Source organism: Necator americanus, chromosome X (genome assembly GCF_031761385.1).
Source record: "Necator americanus strain Aroian chromosome X, whole genome shotgun sequence".
Lineage (NCBI taxonomy): Eukaryota > Metazoa > Nematoda > Chromadorea > Rhabditida > Ancylostomatidae > Necator > Necator americanus.
Genome location: NC_087376.1, coordinates 17,189,493 through 17,206,196, shown reverse-complemented (window position 1 = coordinate 17,206,196; position 16,704 = coordinate 17,189,493). Strand labels below are relative to the sequence as shown.

Here is a 16,704-nt window from a genome sequence, read left to right as displayed (position 1 = left end):
TGGGGTCAGAATGGTGCGCCGGCGCCCGGAAGCTATAGAATGGGGAGAGACGGGTTCCACTGCGGCGGATTGGTGCGCGGGAGACCCAACGCGATAGAATGGGTTTGTATGGTTCCTTCGCACATCTGTTTCCCAGCATGTCTGCCTGATGCTGCTAACATGCTTTCTCAAAAAGAGGAAACACACGTGCAAACGGCTGCTTACACAGAATACATAGTAGCCGTCACGGTTTACGCAATCTGACGTAAAACGTTATTCTTATCACTACAAGCGATACGACATTTCATGTTAGCACATCATTATTTACTAATAGTTGAGAATGGAGGAAACTCATGCTTCGAATAATGTTTCTAAATTGTAATGGTTTGAGAGAAACGTAGATGTAAAATCAAGTTTGATTGTTCTCCAAATATAGAACGCGAACGCTGACGCGTTTAAGAAAAACCATAAAATATTTCTTTTATGCTCAAATTTTCGGGTAAAAAAATTGAAGAAAGCGTTGACTGAAAAAACAATTCTAAGTTTACAAGAATGTCGCTACTGTTATTTTTTATTGATCGGTGAAGGCCATCGAAGCGAACACCAAAAAAAGCCTGAAGTTCGGCTTTAGCCGGACGTTCAGGCTGGTAGATATCATACAGAGATAGAGATATGATGTAATAGAGCTCATAATGATATTATCAACAACTTACTTCCAAGCAGTCCATCGTGAATTTCTAAAAACTCCATTCTCCTCGTGAACCTACCATGAAATACGAAGACTAACAGGAATACAAATGGTCAAGTTCTCTAAAAAAAATATGATGCGTATGTAATCACGACCATTAGATAAGTAGAATTCTGCGCGAAAGAAAACGTAGTTGTACTTAGTAATGGTAGTACCTAATTCTGACTGCTGATTTAGACTACATATGTGTGTTGCATTTACCGCGTTTAGTGTGTGTTGTTTGTTGCATGTGTGCTGTGTGTTTTATTTACGTTGTATGTACATATAAGAGAGAGAAAGAAAAAGACCGGTATCAAATCATACATATTAGGTGAACATTTGTGAGACAGCGACACTTGTTAGGTAATAATTGTTTATCTTGGAGACGATGCAATCGAGAATGAGACGCAAGTCAACAGTGCGTTAATCACGCAGCCAGCCAGCACGCAATGCTCAGAACAAAGGGCATGGCTTCTGAGACGACCCATCTTGTCTACTTTATTAGTAGCTGCAAAGTGTTTCTGAGGAGATTCTATTTGCCTTCAAAATTGAATAGTTCAGTATATGAATGTTCTTCTACGTTTCCAATTTAAAGCACAATATCACAGATTCGCTAAACACATGTCACAACAAATGCATTGATGATGGACATGTCCGGTGTCATTTGATGGCAGCGTGAGCAAAAAGGAATTAGAGGGCACTCCAGAATCCCTCTGATAGTGAGTAGAAACTGCAGGTAAAGCGCGGAGACCGTTCTTAACTGTCAAATGCCTTTACCATTTGAAAAGGTGATAATTCGTCAATCAGGTCATCACAGGAAGTGAGTAGCTGAGTCAGTGGTCGCCTTGAAACCGAAGGACTAGTCTAAGAGAATCCATGACATGTAGGCTAAGGCTACTGATATAATAAGGAAAGATAATGCTTTATAAGATAGATGACTACCAATGGTTTAACTCTACCAAACTCTCCAAACAGGCATTGTGGAAATGAATAGCTACATCACATCATCAATTACTTCCAACGAAAAAAAAAAACAGAACTGAAAATGGCCTGAGAGACGAGTTCTAAGCAATTCGCACTTGACACTTAAGAACGATTTTTAGGCGGAAGTCTAGAAGGGAGGGGCGTCGCACTCAACCTTGCTCTTATTTCTGGAAGCTTTGTCTTCTTGCTTCTCTCAGTAGTTCTAAACTACACGTTACAGATCCTCTAAGATCAATCCCTAGGTTTTAAGAACCCGATTAACCCAGCTGATCACTTCGAGAAACCAATTCCTCCAATTACACTTTGTCTCGATTTTTGCGCTCCAGTTGCAGTTCGATTAGAGCAGCCTTGGAGTGACTCGCAACTACCTTCTCGCTGGCACCATACCGTGAAGTTCAGGGTTATGGGGTCTCTTCACGAATAGAAGGTGTTACGGGCGTAGTTCACGAGTACGAACTCCCAGGAAAAAGCATATGCGCCGCTTCTGCGACAATCAATGGGTTGCTGATGCTGTCTCTCTTGATGTTATACGGTACCTCGGAGGGGAATCTGGTGCGGCAAAGTCAATTCCTAAGTCGTTTTTCTGGTTAAAGTAGAAAAAAAAGATAAAGTGTCTGGCGTTAATCAATCCGCTTGGGATGCGCTCCCACGTTCACTCCAATTCAGAATCGTTTGAATTTTACGAACGTGTAACTGGCCTAGACAATGACTTGCACGGGCAAGCCGATGTATCAAGTCAGTGTATTTATCCTCTCAGGCAAGTCTATTACCAATTTATCGACCTTTGGAGGGATGAAAAGCTTGGTGAGCATTTGGGCGGGTTCGCAGCTCCGTGCACCGATCGATCTTGCAGGCAGGGCAACTTCTTGCCGACCCTTTTTATGGTTGACTAGGAGGAATTGAAGAGTATTTCATAGGCGTGACATACCTCCTATCCCTATCCATTCGTGGAGATACCAACACCCTACATTTCGCCTTTAAAAGGTTGCTGGATATAGAATATGAGGTAATTCTGAGTTGTGTTCCTAGTAAAGAACTGACTAGATTCTCATGAATGTTGCCTTAAACAGATTCATCTTTAATTTATCTACTCTCCATTAACTCAAATGCCGTCTTACCAAATGCACTGGTAAATTAATAGAGCCCAGGTTTTGCCGATGCAATGTTTACAATTAGAAATACGTTATTCGGGTTGGCTTTGCAGAGCTCTTACGTCTTTCTTTTTAGTTTCAGGACTTTTCAAGTCAGAAGGGGAAAGGAGAAGTACCCGAAGCATGCGATGTAATGAATGTTCGTGCAGAATTCTTGCACAATTAGATCAGAATACTCAAAGGCAGTTTTCAAACTCACTGGGCTTACAAGCTCTTGTCCTTGCTCTCTTGTTTACCTTCCGTTACTTGCACAATCAAAGAGAAATATGAGCTAATTAGGTAACCTGGTCATGGCATAAGCATTTGGTCATCCGCCGGTCACAGTAGTTGACAGTAGCTTTGTTCGATAACGTGTCAACTAGTAGAAAGCAGATCAAAGTTAGAGAAAAACGATATTTGGCTTCCACGAAAAGTTCTTGTCAAGGTTATTATATGCTGATGGAAGAAGTGTGATGGGAGGTCACTCAGCCAGGTCTCCCCCAGGTTACATACATCTGCACAGCTCGAACGTGGTGAAGATACATACTTTCGACATTCTGTTAACATTTGGTCATAAACAAGCAGGCAAGATGCAAGAAAACAAGTTGTATGGAATAGTGTTTACTGCATTCATTCAGTCGCTTTCCATGATAGTAAAGGCAGCGCCACCACATACGTAGTCTCACCCAGCAAGTTACGTTAACGTTGCTATAATCAGCATGTGTATCTGATGCTCAGATATATATATATATATATATATATATATATGACGAGATGAAAACAAATTATGAGAACTAATACAAAATGGGCCGTGGTTGCGTTGGCCGAATAGGAAAATCAGCGTCGGTTTCCTGTTATCCAAGGAGAAGAAAAGCAGAAAAGCAATATTCGATGAGATAAGAATGGACAGTGAACAAAGCGCCTTAAGTGAAGTCAACAGCAGAAAAAAGATGAAACCTGTGTTTACAACATACGCATAGTGGTTCTGAGTACCATGCATATGTAGTACAAGCGTTGTAGTGATAACGAACATTGTAGCAACTACCTTCCGGATCCCAACAGTGAGAGGGTCACAACAACTTTGGTTTTTCTCTCGCTTTTCCACTTCATCACAGTTGCTCACCTTGTGACAAAAATCAACGGCGAACAGAACAGCGCTATAACTATAGAAGAAATAACAATAGTCTTTGTGTCTTAGAAATGTCTCCCTTCACGTAAGCCGAAACATTGCCAAAGGTGCAATGCTAAATGGACTGTTCTACCAGTCGCCGGTCCAAAAAAACATGTAGAAGAGAACCATCACGAATTTCTTATACCCCGACAAAAAAGGTACAAAGACAATATTTGCCTGTGATGGTCGCTGATGACATTATTGAAATGAATTCAAGAGTATCAGCACCTTGCAACTTTTGGAACAATTTTTATCACTAATTTGCAATTATATCTATCTAATTCACACTTGTATTCCTGCTCTTGTTCTTCTGAGCCGCATACGGCTTAAAAAGCTAAGAAAAAAAACGCACCCCAGATCTCTTCAAGTCAAATAACAAACGGATGAATTTAAAAAAAACGTGCACATGTCGAACGAACAGACTTGAACTGGGGAGAAAATCAGCGTCCCAAATATATAAATTAATGCTGACAACAATTACATTCAAGAGGAGTTAATTCGTATTTGGCAACAGTGAATACTTACTCACAGCAAGAAAAACAGCAGATTTGGTTACTCTAGCTCGGGCAGTGGCAAGTAAACAGGACGTGACGTTACGAGCGGGTGGAAGACCGAGTATGAGCAGAAAGCGGTAGAGAAAATCCATGTATAAACAGCTCTGGCGAACTATTGATAATCGCCATTCTTATCCGACAAAACGTCTGAGCGGAAGTCCGTTGGAAGGAGAATCACAAAACAAAACGCTAGAACGACATCAGGGGGAAAAATTGGTGAAGGAAGTAGCAGGAGACAACAAATCGAAGTTATGAAGAGGAGAGAGCAAAGGGAGTGGAGAACATTTCGCTACAGAATGATAGATGGCAGGGCGCCCACTGAAGTTCGCATGTCTTACTTTTGAGTGCATTGGGAGAATTCATCACTGTCATAGTAATTAAAACATGAAAGAATCCGATGGAAAGACATATGTGTGCATGCATCTATGTATCTATTTATAAATAAATAAATAAATAAATAAATAAATAAATACATAAACACATAAATACATAAACACATAAATACATAAATACATAAATAAATAAATACATAAATACATAAATAAATACATAAATAAATACATAAATACATAAATAAATAAATAAATAAATAAATACAATAAATAAATAAATAAATAAATAAATAAATAAATAAATACATACATACATACATACATACATACATACATACATACATACATACATACATACATACATACATACATACATACATACATACATACATACATACATACATACATACATACATACATACATACATACATACATACATACATACATACATACATACATACATACATACATACATACATACATACATACATACATACATACATACATACATACATACATACATACATACATACATACATACATACATACATACATACATACATACAATACATACATACATACATACATACATACATACATACATACATACATACATACATACATACATACATACATACATACATACATACATACATACATACATACATACATACATACATACATACATACATACATACATACATACATACATACATACATACATACATACATACATACATACATACATACATACATACATACATACATACATACATACATACATACATACATACATACATACATACATACATACATACATACATACATACATACATACATACATACATACATACATACATACATACATACATACATACATACATACATACATACATACATACATACATACATACATACATACATACATACATACATACATACATACATACATACATACATACATACATACATACATACATACATACATACATACATACATACATACATACATACATACATACATACATACATACATACATACATACATACATACATACATACATACATATACATACATACATACAATACATACATACATACATACATACATACATACATACATACATACATACATACATACATACATACATACATACATACATACATACATACATACATACATACATACATACATACATACATACATACATACATACATACATACATACATACATACATACATACATACATACATACATACATACATACATACATACATACATACATACATACATACATACATACATACATACATACATACATACATACATACATACATACATACATACATACATACATACATACATACATACATACATACATACATACATACATACATACATACATACATACATACATACATACATACATACATACATACATACATACATACATACATACATACATTTTCGTAAAGTTAGTGCTTACGTTTTAGGGCCCGTAAAGCTAACAGTTTCGCCTCTTAGTAACTTCATCCCACACCTAGTAACATCAGGTTACCCGCAGCGAAATAGCGGAACTATAAAACAGTAGAAAGCAGCTATGAAGTAAGATATTCATCTTAGCTAGATGCTATACCCGATTTCGACTCCTTTCGCCAACAAAACCAAGCCGTCGCTCTATTTATCCACTGACGTTCCCATCGAAGGGCAGACTCGAGACATGGGCAACCCCATTTGTGGCTATGATGAGTTCACTCTATGGAAATAGAATTCCCCGTAGGACTGCTAGGTGAACTCTGCCAACGGTATGCAGTAACGAAGATCTAGCACAGAATCAGATTTAAGGGGCCCTATAAAACATTCAGTGAGCTACTCTTGATGCCACAGGTTTCCTTTTCTCAACAACGTAACAAACCACTTTATCTCATCAAGCTTTGGTTATTAAACGAGTAGTAACAAAAACAAGAATATAACTGCAAGGCTAAAAGGTTTAAAAAAAAGAATGGAATAGCGAAAAGCTCCGGCCTTTTCATAGAGAAAAATATGGGAGAGCCGAGCTCGATGTTATGGCTCGGAAGCACCGATCTGCTCTCAGTTAATGATTTCTGAAGTTCTGAATGACTCACCAACTAATAAATAAATGAAAAATAGAGATTCCTCTCTATATTCAAAGACGAACTTCTCCATTGTTCCTTTTGACGTGCTACTCTTCGCTCTGATGGTGTCTTCGGGCTGGTTCGGTGGTGTCCGACGCCGCTCGGGTCACTTTTCGGTTGATGGTTTTTCCTCTCTTGCTAACGTCGGTCTCTCTCATCGCTTGTTTGGCCATGAGAAAGACCGACCGACTCGAAGCTTGGTTTGGAGATCCCGTATTTCCTGCTCCTAACGCACGTTCCTAAGAACAGATCTTCTCCGGTGTCATACAAGGCCTTCGGTGGGTGGCGTCGGTTTGTCTCGGTCAGTCCGATGACATCGTGCTTAATCTTTCTAGCTTGCATAATCACATCTTCAGTGGCCGCATCCGATGCAAGAGCACGTTGTATGTGCAGATTGCTCTCGCTGTTCTTTTAGAATTCTCCCAGTCTAGACGACTCCTGCAACTTCGTCCTTTCTGGCGCTGGCGTACCCGACGTCACTTCGGAGTCACGATATTCTTTTTTATTACTGTTACTGCGTTTAAATTTAAAACCCATGAATAGATTGCAGGCCGTGGGAGTCAAATGGGTTTTGACCACCTGGGTTGGACTAATGGAGCTTATTGGTTTGAGGCGACTGCAAACCACCTTCTTTTGTACTTCCTAGTAACTTGATGGCAAGAGTTTGGTCGGAACAATGTGCGAGACACAATAATATTGTGAACCGATCCTGGCACAGCAGAAACAGAGAGTTAATCCCTGAATCCACCTGCATTTCAGAGCAAGCACAATATCGCTTTTGGTCCTCGATTAACCTCCTATCCGCTACCTGGGTATGTGCCACGTAGCCTCGCAACTAATCGGCTGTGATCTTTTCGGTGAGGGAGATCCGTAGGAGACAAGGAAAACGAGAGGTAATTGAGAATGATCCCTCTTGAACTAACTACTGTGTGAATTACACCCATTAATATCGATTCGTCATTATCACCACCTCAAACGCAATAAAACTAAACCGTTTCTGGAACAAATCATCACTAATGATGGAAAATCTACAACAACACCAACTGAAAAGAGTTATTGTTATCTAAGCAAATTAAACCAGCACAAATCGAAGATTGAATTCCATTGAAAAAATCATGCAGTGGATTTGATGAGAATACAGTGGTTCTTGTGTGTTCCAATATTCTTCAAGAAACAAACAGATTAACTTCTTCGTTGTCTTCAGAGTATTAAGTGTGAGTCTTCACTGTCCTCTATCTTTTTCATTCGCATCTGATTCTCTTTGATTCCCACTCTTGACTGCTTATCGTCGTGCCGAATTCGATTCCTTTTCGTAACATCATTTACTCGCCAATTCGTGCTCGAGTGCCATCCTTGTCAATTCTTTTGCGGAAGTCGGTGAGTTCAAAGTCTTCCCATAAACATAATGTTTACAAGCCGTTTTTTTCTGTGAATGTTGACAGACGCATCCTTTTCAAACTACCGCTTGATCCAAATGGTTGCATGCCTACGTTTTGAGATTTAAACGTACCTAACAGGACCGATTAGATGTGAAAGTAACCATAGCTCACCAGCGTTAAGTGGGCGTATCGATAAAATGTTTTTGTAGACATTTACAGTGAAATTTTCCTAGGTATTTCTCTGACATTAAAGGCATCACTCCACGAATCTGAGGTGGTACGGATTTCAGGTGAAGTATTCGTATACGGGATGGGAGACTATGGAAACGGGGGTGATTCCGTCCATTTCTTCCTAACTGCCGTAAAAAACGGCTCGGAAGATACGGCTTCATTCGTTTTGGCGCACTATTTTGTACAAGAGGTTCGATTGGAGCGCGCCAGCCTTGTGCGGCGCAGCATCTTCCGGGCCGTTTTTTTGCGGCAGTTAGGAAGAAATGGACGGAATCACCCCCGTTTCCATAGTCTCCCATCCCGTATACGAATACTCTACCTGAAATCTGCACCACCTCAGATTCGTGGGATGATGCCTTTAAGTATGCGCTATGAATACTTGCGACTTGTGAAACTTATGACCAAGAAACAGTTGTGACTCGCCAAACGACCTATTTTGGAGAAAACTGAAGAAAACGACCATAATCAGAAAATTCCTACGAATGATTAAAGAATAGTTTCTTATAAAGGCACTATAATGAGGCTTACTTGTCGCCCATTTGCAAAGAACAGTAACTAATCCATTACCAATCGATTTTCAGAAACAGAACGTGGATTATTGTAATCTGTGTTGTAGATATTCAGATATTGTGCACGTTTGTTCCTATAGGCAATGTAATTTAATTGGAACCAAACAATTTACTTCTAGAAGAAACGCGCGTAGGACGTTATGTGGTGAAAAGACTCGGTTCCCAATAATATAATATTTTAAAAGACTTCTGAATGGAGTTTAGCAAGAATTCTCACTCAATTTATTTGCGAAATGGCGGAAATTTATCGCGATTGAAGGAAAATTATGAATGTGTGCAGGTAGAATAGACAGCTTATTTTGTTCCTTCTTGAACGAGGCACAAATATTTGAGGTCTTATAGACTAACACCAATGAATGAACCACATGAATGGAAAACTAGTGGCAAGTCGATATCATTTCAAAAGTTGTGTGCGATTGCCGAAAAAGTAGTTTCACTTTTCAGTATGGAATTAAACTCATTTCTACACTTGTAAGAATGAATTCTAACCAAATACAATTTTTCCACTTTGTTCGATAACCCATTTGCCGTCCTCCTGCCTTCATCACGATACCGTTCTCATACAACTTCTGACTTTTATCGGTTAGAAAATTGAGCAAAGTACAATGTCAAGCCTTTTCTTTAGCGAAAGTTGTGCCATCTAAAGAATATTGCACAGAATTCGAGATAAATGATGATTTGAAAGTCCCAACTCGGTGCAGTACTGTGGATCTGACATCCACTCTCAACCCAAACTTCAATAACGCGTGTCGCCAAGGATGTGTGTATTTGTTGTCATGGAGGATTGAGAATCTTTTACGATTCGCTAATTCTAGCAGGTCTGACTTTACTTTGCTTGCTTTCTACAATTTGTTTCATTAATTGTCAACCAACAGTAAATAGCTTAATCTGTTTGTTTCTTGAAGAATATTGGAACACACAAGAACCACTGTATTCTCATCAAATCCACTGCATGATTTTTTCAATGGAATTCAATCTTCGATTTGTGCTGGTTTAATTTGCTTAGATAACAATCACTCTTTTCAGTTGGTGTTGTTGTAGATTTTCCATCATTAGTGATGATTTGTTCCAGAAACGGTTTAGTTTTATTGCGTTTGAGGTGGTGATAATGACGAATCGATATTAATGGGTGTAATTCACACAGTAGTTAGTTCAAGAGGGATCATTCTCAATTACCTCTCGTTTTCCTTGTCTCCTACGGATCTCCCTCACCGAAAAGATCACAGCCGATTAGTTGCGAGGCTACGTGGCACATACCCAGGTAGCGGATAGGAGGTTAATCGAGGACCAAAAGCGATATTGTGCTTGCTCTGAAATGCAGGTGGATTCAGGGATTAACTCTCTGTTTCTGCTGTGCCAGGATCGGTTCACAATATTATTGTGTCTCGCACATTGTTCCGACCAAACTCTTGCCATCAAGTTACTAGGAAGTACAAAAGAAGGTGGTTTGCAGTCGCCTCAAACCAATAAGCTCCATTAGTCCAACCCAGGTGGTCAAAACCCATTTGACTCCCACGGCCTGCAATCTATTCATGGGTTTTAAATTTAAACGCAGTAACAGTAATAAAAAGGAATATCGTGACTCCGAAGTGACGTCGGGTACGCCAGCGCCAGAAAGGACGAAGTTGCAGGAGTCGTCTAGACTGGGAGAATTCTAAAAGAACAGCGAGAGCAATCTGCACATACAACGTGCTCTTGCATCGGATGCGGCCACTGAAGATGTGATTATGCAAGCTAGAAAGATTAAGCACGATGTCATCGGACTGACCGAGACAAACCGACGCCACCCACCGAAGGCCTTGTATGACACCGGAGAAGATCTGTTCTTAGGAACGTGCGTTAGGAGCAGGAAATACGGGATCTCCAAACCAAGCTTCGAGTCGGTCGGTCTTTCTCATGGCCAAACAAGCGATGAGAGAGACCGACGTTAGCAAGAGAGGAAAAACCATCAACCGAAAAGTGACCCGAGCGGCGTCGGACACCACCGAACCAGCCCGAAGACACCATCAGAGCGAAGAGTAGCACGTCAAAAGGAACAATGGAGAAGTTCGTCTTTGAATATAGAGAGGAATCTCTATTTTTCATTTATTTATTAGTTGGTGAGTCATTCAGAACTTCAGAAATCATTAACTGAGAGCAGATCGGTGCTTCCGAGCCATAACATCGAGCTCGGCTCTCCCATATTTTTCTCTATGAAAAGGCCGGAGCTTTTCGCTATTCCATTCTTTTTTTTAAACCTTTTAGCCTTGCAGTTATATTCTTGTTTTTGTTACTACTCGTTTAATAACCAAAGCTTGATGAGATAAAGTGGTTTGTTACGTTGTTGAGAAAAGGAAACCTGTGGCATCAAGAGTAGCTCACTGAATGTTTTATAGGGCCCCTTAAATCTGATTCTGTGCTAGATCTTCGTTACTGCATACCGTTGGCAGAGTTCACCTAGCAGTCCTACGGGGAATTCTATTTCCATAGAGTGAACTCATCATAGCCACAAATGGGGTTGCCCATGTCTCGAGTCTGCCCTTCGATGGGAACGTCAGTGGATAAATAGAGCGACGGCTTGGTTTTGTTGGCGAAAGGAGTCGAAATCGGGTATAGCATCTAGCTAAGATGAATATCTTACTTCATAGCTGCTTTCTACTGTTTTATAGTTCCGCTATTTCGCTGCGGGTAACCTGATGTTACTAGGTGTGGGATGAAGTTACTAAGAGGCGAAACTGTTAGCTTTACGGGCCCTAAAACGTAAGCACTAACTTTACGAAAATGTATGTATGTATGTATGTATGTATGTATGTATGTATGTATGTATGTATGTATGTATGTATGTATGTATGTATGTATGTATGTATGTATGTATGTATGTATGTATGTATGTATGTATGTATGTATGTATGTATGTATGTATGTATGTATGTATGTATGTATGTATGTATGTATGTATGTATGTATGTATGTATGTATGTATGTATGTATGTATGTATGTATGTATGTATGTATGTATGTATGTATGTATGTATGTATGTATGTATGTATGTATGTATGTATGTATGTATGTATGTATGTATGTATGTATGTATGTATGTATGTATGTATGTATGTATGTATGTATGTATGTATGTATGTATGTATGTATGTATGTATGTATGTATGTATGTATGTATGTATGTATGTATGTATGTATGTATGTATGTATGTATGTATGTATGTATGTATGTATGTATGTATGTATGTATGTATGTATGTATGTATGTATGTATGTATGTATGTATGTATGTATGTATGTATGTATGTATGTATGTATGTATGTATGTATGTATGTATGTATGTATGTATGTATGTATGTATGTATGTATGTATGTATGTATGTATGTATGTATGTATGTATGTATGTATGTATGTATGTATGTATGTATGTATGTATGTATGTATGTATGTATGTATGTATGTATGTATGTATGTATGTATGTATGTATGTATGTATGTATGTATGTATGTATGTATGTATGTATGTATGTATGTATGTATGTATGTATGTATGTATGTATGTATGTATGTATGTATGTATGTATGTATGTATGTATGTATGTATGTATGTATGTATGTATGTATGTATGTATGTATGTATGTATGTATGTATGTATGTATGTATGTATGTATGTATGTATGTATGTATGTATGTATGTATGTATGTATGTATGTATGTATGTATGTATGTATGTATGTATGTATGTATGTATGTATGTATGTATGTATGTATGTATGTATGTATGTATGTATGTATGTATGTATGTATGTATGTATGTATGTATGTATGTATGTATGTATGTATGTATGTATGTATGTATGTATGTATGTATGTATGATGTATGATGTATGATGTATGATGTATGATGTATGATGTATGATGTATGATGTATGATGTATGAGGGACGGGTCTGACGGCATCGAATTAATTCCCCGATGCCAGAAAGCAATAAAATGGTGGGCGACGTTTAACACGGCGTCGAGATGATGCGCCTGCGCTAGAAAACGGCATAATGACATGGACGGGTCTCACGGCGCCGCGGTGGAGTGGTGCCACGCAATGACTCTCTGAGAACGCTGTGAACCATTTTATGACTATCAAGGCTGCTGTCTTGCTTTTCACCCGCATGTACTCAATCGCATGTCTATTCTCACCGCATATTTGCCTCATCTGTTTGCCAACACCCTTTCTTCAGGTATTGACAACACAAATGAAACCAACTGCATTAATAGTTGCTAAAAGTTGACATGATTGGTACCTTATCTCTATAAGTTCGATGATGACGTTCATGTAATTTCACGTTAGCGCATTATTCTGCGCTTACTGTTGAAGAGAAAGAGAAGAAAAACGTATGCTCTGAATTAACTTGACTTAATCGGCGCGCTGATGTCATCGCCTGACGCGATTACCCTCATGTCGCCGAGGTGTGTCGTCCTTGAACATAGCTCTGCCAACGTCAATCTTCTGCGAGAGCTTGCACGGAATCGATCCATTCGTCGCTATTCCATGTCCTGCGAAACCTCAAGTCCTCTTTCAGCACCACAGTCCAGAACTTCCGCTACCGACCAGGTGGCCTCTTCCAGCTTAAATCCGACAAACCCCTCTAAACTCGTTGAACAAGGAGATCTGCTGACCTTCTCATTATAGGACCAAAGAAGCGAAGACGAGTTTCTCTAACCAATTTCGATGGCGGTGCAAGATGTTGATATCTTCCACGTGTCATTCGCCCGTACACCATGTCGACTTCCGCGTAAAGCTCTTCATTGTAGCATACCATAGGCCCTAGCCAAGCAGCCGTCGAAACAGCCTCCTTTCCGTGCAATCAAGCCTCTCCATAATCGTAGACGCTGCTGCTCAAGTCTGCGATCCGTACATCATGACAGGGCGAATTGCGGATAGGTAGACTCGCAGCTTGACTTCGTTGGGGATGGAGATCGACCACAGGCATTTTGTTAAGTAGTTGAATGCGGAAATGACCTCAGCGCATCCTTGCTGAATACCTTTCTCATAATTGCTGCTGTTCTTCAGCATACAGCCCAGGTAACAGAACTCTTCGACGACTTCAATTGGTTGTCCGTGCACCCTGGTTCGCGTTCGAGGTCTCGAAGAGCTTCGATACAAAGATAACAACATGTTGAAGTTTCGTGGTGCTTTCCGCGAATCATCGTCGGCGTACTCGAGATGTCAAGGGGCACCCTGATGGTGCTAAGACGATGTCGGCAGGACACTCATCGACTGTTCTTCGCATGATGTCGTCGATAGCGAAGTTGAACAGGAAGAGTCCTGCCACTGCCCCTTGTCTTACTCCAGTTACCACACCGAATGGTGTTTTATACCCGGCTGGTGTTCGAACTGCAGCAGTTGTTCGTTGATTCATGTCATCAAGCAAGCGAACGAACTTCCCTGGTATTCCATCGGTGCGGAGCGCGTTGAGAAGACGGCTTCGATGAGGAGAGTAGAAAGCGGCTTCAAAGTGTAGAAAGGCTAATTGCATCAGCTTCGAGTACAGCTCCCAGATTTTGATCGCTCTCTTAACGATGAACACCTGCTCAATCGTAGATCGGGCAGGATGAAAGCCAGCTTGCCCGTCGCGCGTTGTTTCTTCGCGATGTTTAATTAGTCGTTCTAATACCTTGTACATAACACACACTAAGGACATTCCTCGATGATTCCTAGTGCCCGTGATGGATAACTTCTTGTTAGAGGAGAAGTATGATAATTGTCTCCACGAGTCAGGTATCCTTTCGTCTATCCATATTGAACGAATGATCTTTGTCATCTCACGAATCCCAGACGAAGGAAGCTATTTCAGCGTTTCTGCGCTAATCCCGTCGTCTCCGCCAGATTTTCCATTCTTCATTTTTTCAATACAGACTCCGACTCAGTCGGTGGCTCCTCGTTAACGCATATGTCGGCCTATGAACATGCTCGAGTTCAGGAGTTGATGGCACTAGCCGGTTCAGCAAGGTCTTGAAGTGTTCCTCCCAAATTGGAAGGGTTGCTTCACCGACAGCTGCCCCATTAGCAGTGTTGAGGACATGGGAACATCTTTTCATTTTGCCGCTATACTGTTTTAGTAGAGCGTAGGCTTTCCGCGGGTTCCTGTCCTCCCACGCCTTCTCAAACTCCATCGCTCTTGACGTCCACTCGTTATCGCGGTCTTATTGCAGTTGACGACGCAGCTTCCTTTTAAGACGCTTTTCCTGTTTGAAGTCACCAGCGCTGCGCGCGACACATACAGAATTGTATGTGGATTTTGTTTCTGCAGATGCAAAGGCAAACTTCTTCCGCGGCAATAGAACCGGGAGCGTTTCCCTTGCAGCGTTCTGGATGCACTTTGTAAAGGAATCCGCATCGCTAAGCTTCTTCCTTGTCCGTACTCCAGCATGAATAGAGACACGTTGCCGGAATTCCGTTCTGCTTTCCTCGTCTTTCAGACTTGCCATGTCGATTTTCGGTTGAGGAGGTACTCCTCGGTTCCTCTTGTGGAACCGTATCTTACTGCTGAGAAGAACTGGACAGTGGTCAGAGTCGAAATCAAGGTCCCAAATATTTCTGGATTTCTGGATATCCGAGGGATGTTCCTCGTCAGAACGTAGTCTAGCTGAATTTTGAGAGTCCTCATCTTCCGCTTGCGCTGCTCTTCAGGCGTTAAAAGGGTTGAACCCCGCCACGTGAGCTGATGGCGTCGATGATTCCTCTTGAACGTGGAAGCGATGATGAGGCCCGTCTGTTCACATAAGTTAACCAGACGGTCACCCTTGTCCGACGTGCGCTCCGTTGGACAATACCATTTCCTAGCACATCGGATCGTTGTTCAAGTTCCATATTCGCATTTGTGTCGATTCCGAAAATGACCACCTGCTGGCTGGGTATTTAAGACAACAACGCATTGATTTCATCGTGGAAGGCATCCTTACTGTTGTTCTGTGCGCTTGCCGTAGGTGCGTCGGCACTTATGATCCAGAGTTTACGTCCTCTGCGATTTCGCAGTCGTACGAAGGCGCATCTGGACGACGTTGAGTCAAGTTCTTTCACGAGATTGTTGTAATCGTTCCTCACAGCTATCGCGCAGCCACCTACTTTGTTCTCAGCAGTATATGGCGTAATTTTCGATGCTGATGACGGGCTAGTTTCTCATGCGTGTTTCCGGCAGTGCAGCAAACGGCACAGAAGGATATCGCAGAAACCTAGATAGGGCGGTTTGTTGGAGTTCGCTTGACAGTGCTCGGCAGTTCAGCGTGACGAAACGAATGGTTGTTCCCAAAGATTCCATGCTCCCTTCAGGCAGTTGACCTTTCAGGTTATGGGCTTTGACGTTGTGCTGGAAGACAGCGCCTTTTTGCAATGTATGGGGATCTTCCACCATATAGCAGTGCAGGTTATATAGCTCGTACGTTCCCAATGCGTACACTCAGACGTCGGATTGTGCTTAGTTACAGCGGGGCCACACCGAGCAGGTAGCAA

General features: G+C 40.5%; 4 protein-coding genes across 4 annotated transcripts; all 4 read right to left on the bottom strand.

Annotated features, from left to right (window-relative positions):
• Positions 1 to 14,091: 14,091 nt before the first annotated feature.
• On the bottom strand, positions 14,092 to 14,370 carry RB195_023720 (uncharacterized protein; the record flags this gene model as incomplete). Its single annotated transcript, XM_064211246.1, has 1 exon — positions 14,092 to 14,370. The coding sequence occupies one exon, from the start codon at positions 14,368 to 14,370 to the stop codon at positions 14,092 to 14,094; it is 279 nt and encodes a 92-aa protein (XP_064067127.1).
• Positions 14,371 to 14,398: 28 nt separating this feature from the next.
• Positions 14,399 to 15,016, bottom strand: RB195_023719 (uncharacterized protein; the record flags this gene model as incomplete). The annotated part of the gene is made up of 1 exon (XM_064211245.1): positions 14,399 to 15,016. The coding sequence occupies one exon, from the start codon at positions 15,014 to 15,016 to the stop codon at positions 14,399 to 14,401; it is 618 nt and encodes a 205-aa protein (XP_064067126.1).
• An 85-nt stretch (positions 15,017 to 15,101) lies between these two features.
• RB195_023718 (uncharacterized protein) lies at positions 15,102 to 15,368 on the bottom strand (the record flags this gene model as incomplete). The annotated part of the gene is made up of 1 exon (XM_064211244.1): positions 15,102 to 15,368. One exon carries the CDS (start codon positions 15,366 to 15,368, stop codon positions 15,102 to 15,104), a length of 267 nt encoding a protein of 88 aa, XP_064067125.1.
• A 30-nt stretch (positions 15,369 to 15,398) lies between these two features.
• RB195_023717 (uncharacterized protein) lies at positions 15,399 to 16,031 on the bottom strand (the record flags this gene model as incomplete). Its single annotated transcript, XM_064211243.1, has 2 exons — positions 15,399 to 15,879; positions 15,997 to 16,031. The coding sequence occupies 2 exons, from the start codon at positions 16,029 to 16,031 to the stop codon at positions 15,399 to 15,401; spliced, it is 516 nt and encodes a 171-aa protein (XP_064067124.1).
• Between the last annotated feature and the right edge of the window lie 673 nt (positions 16,032 to 16,704).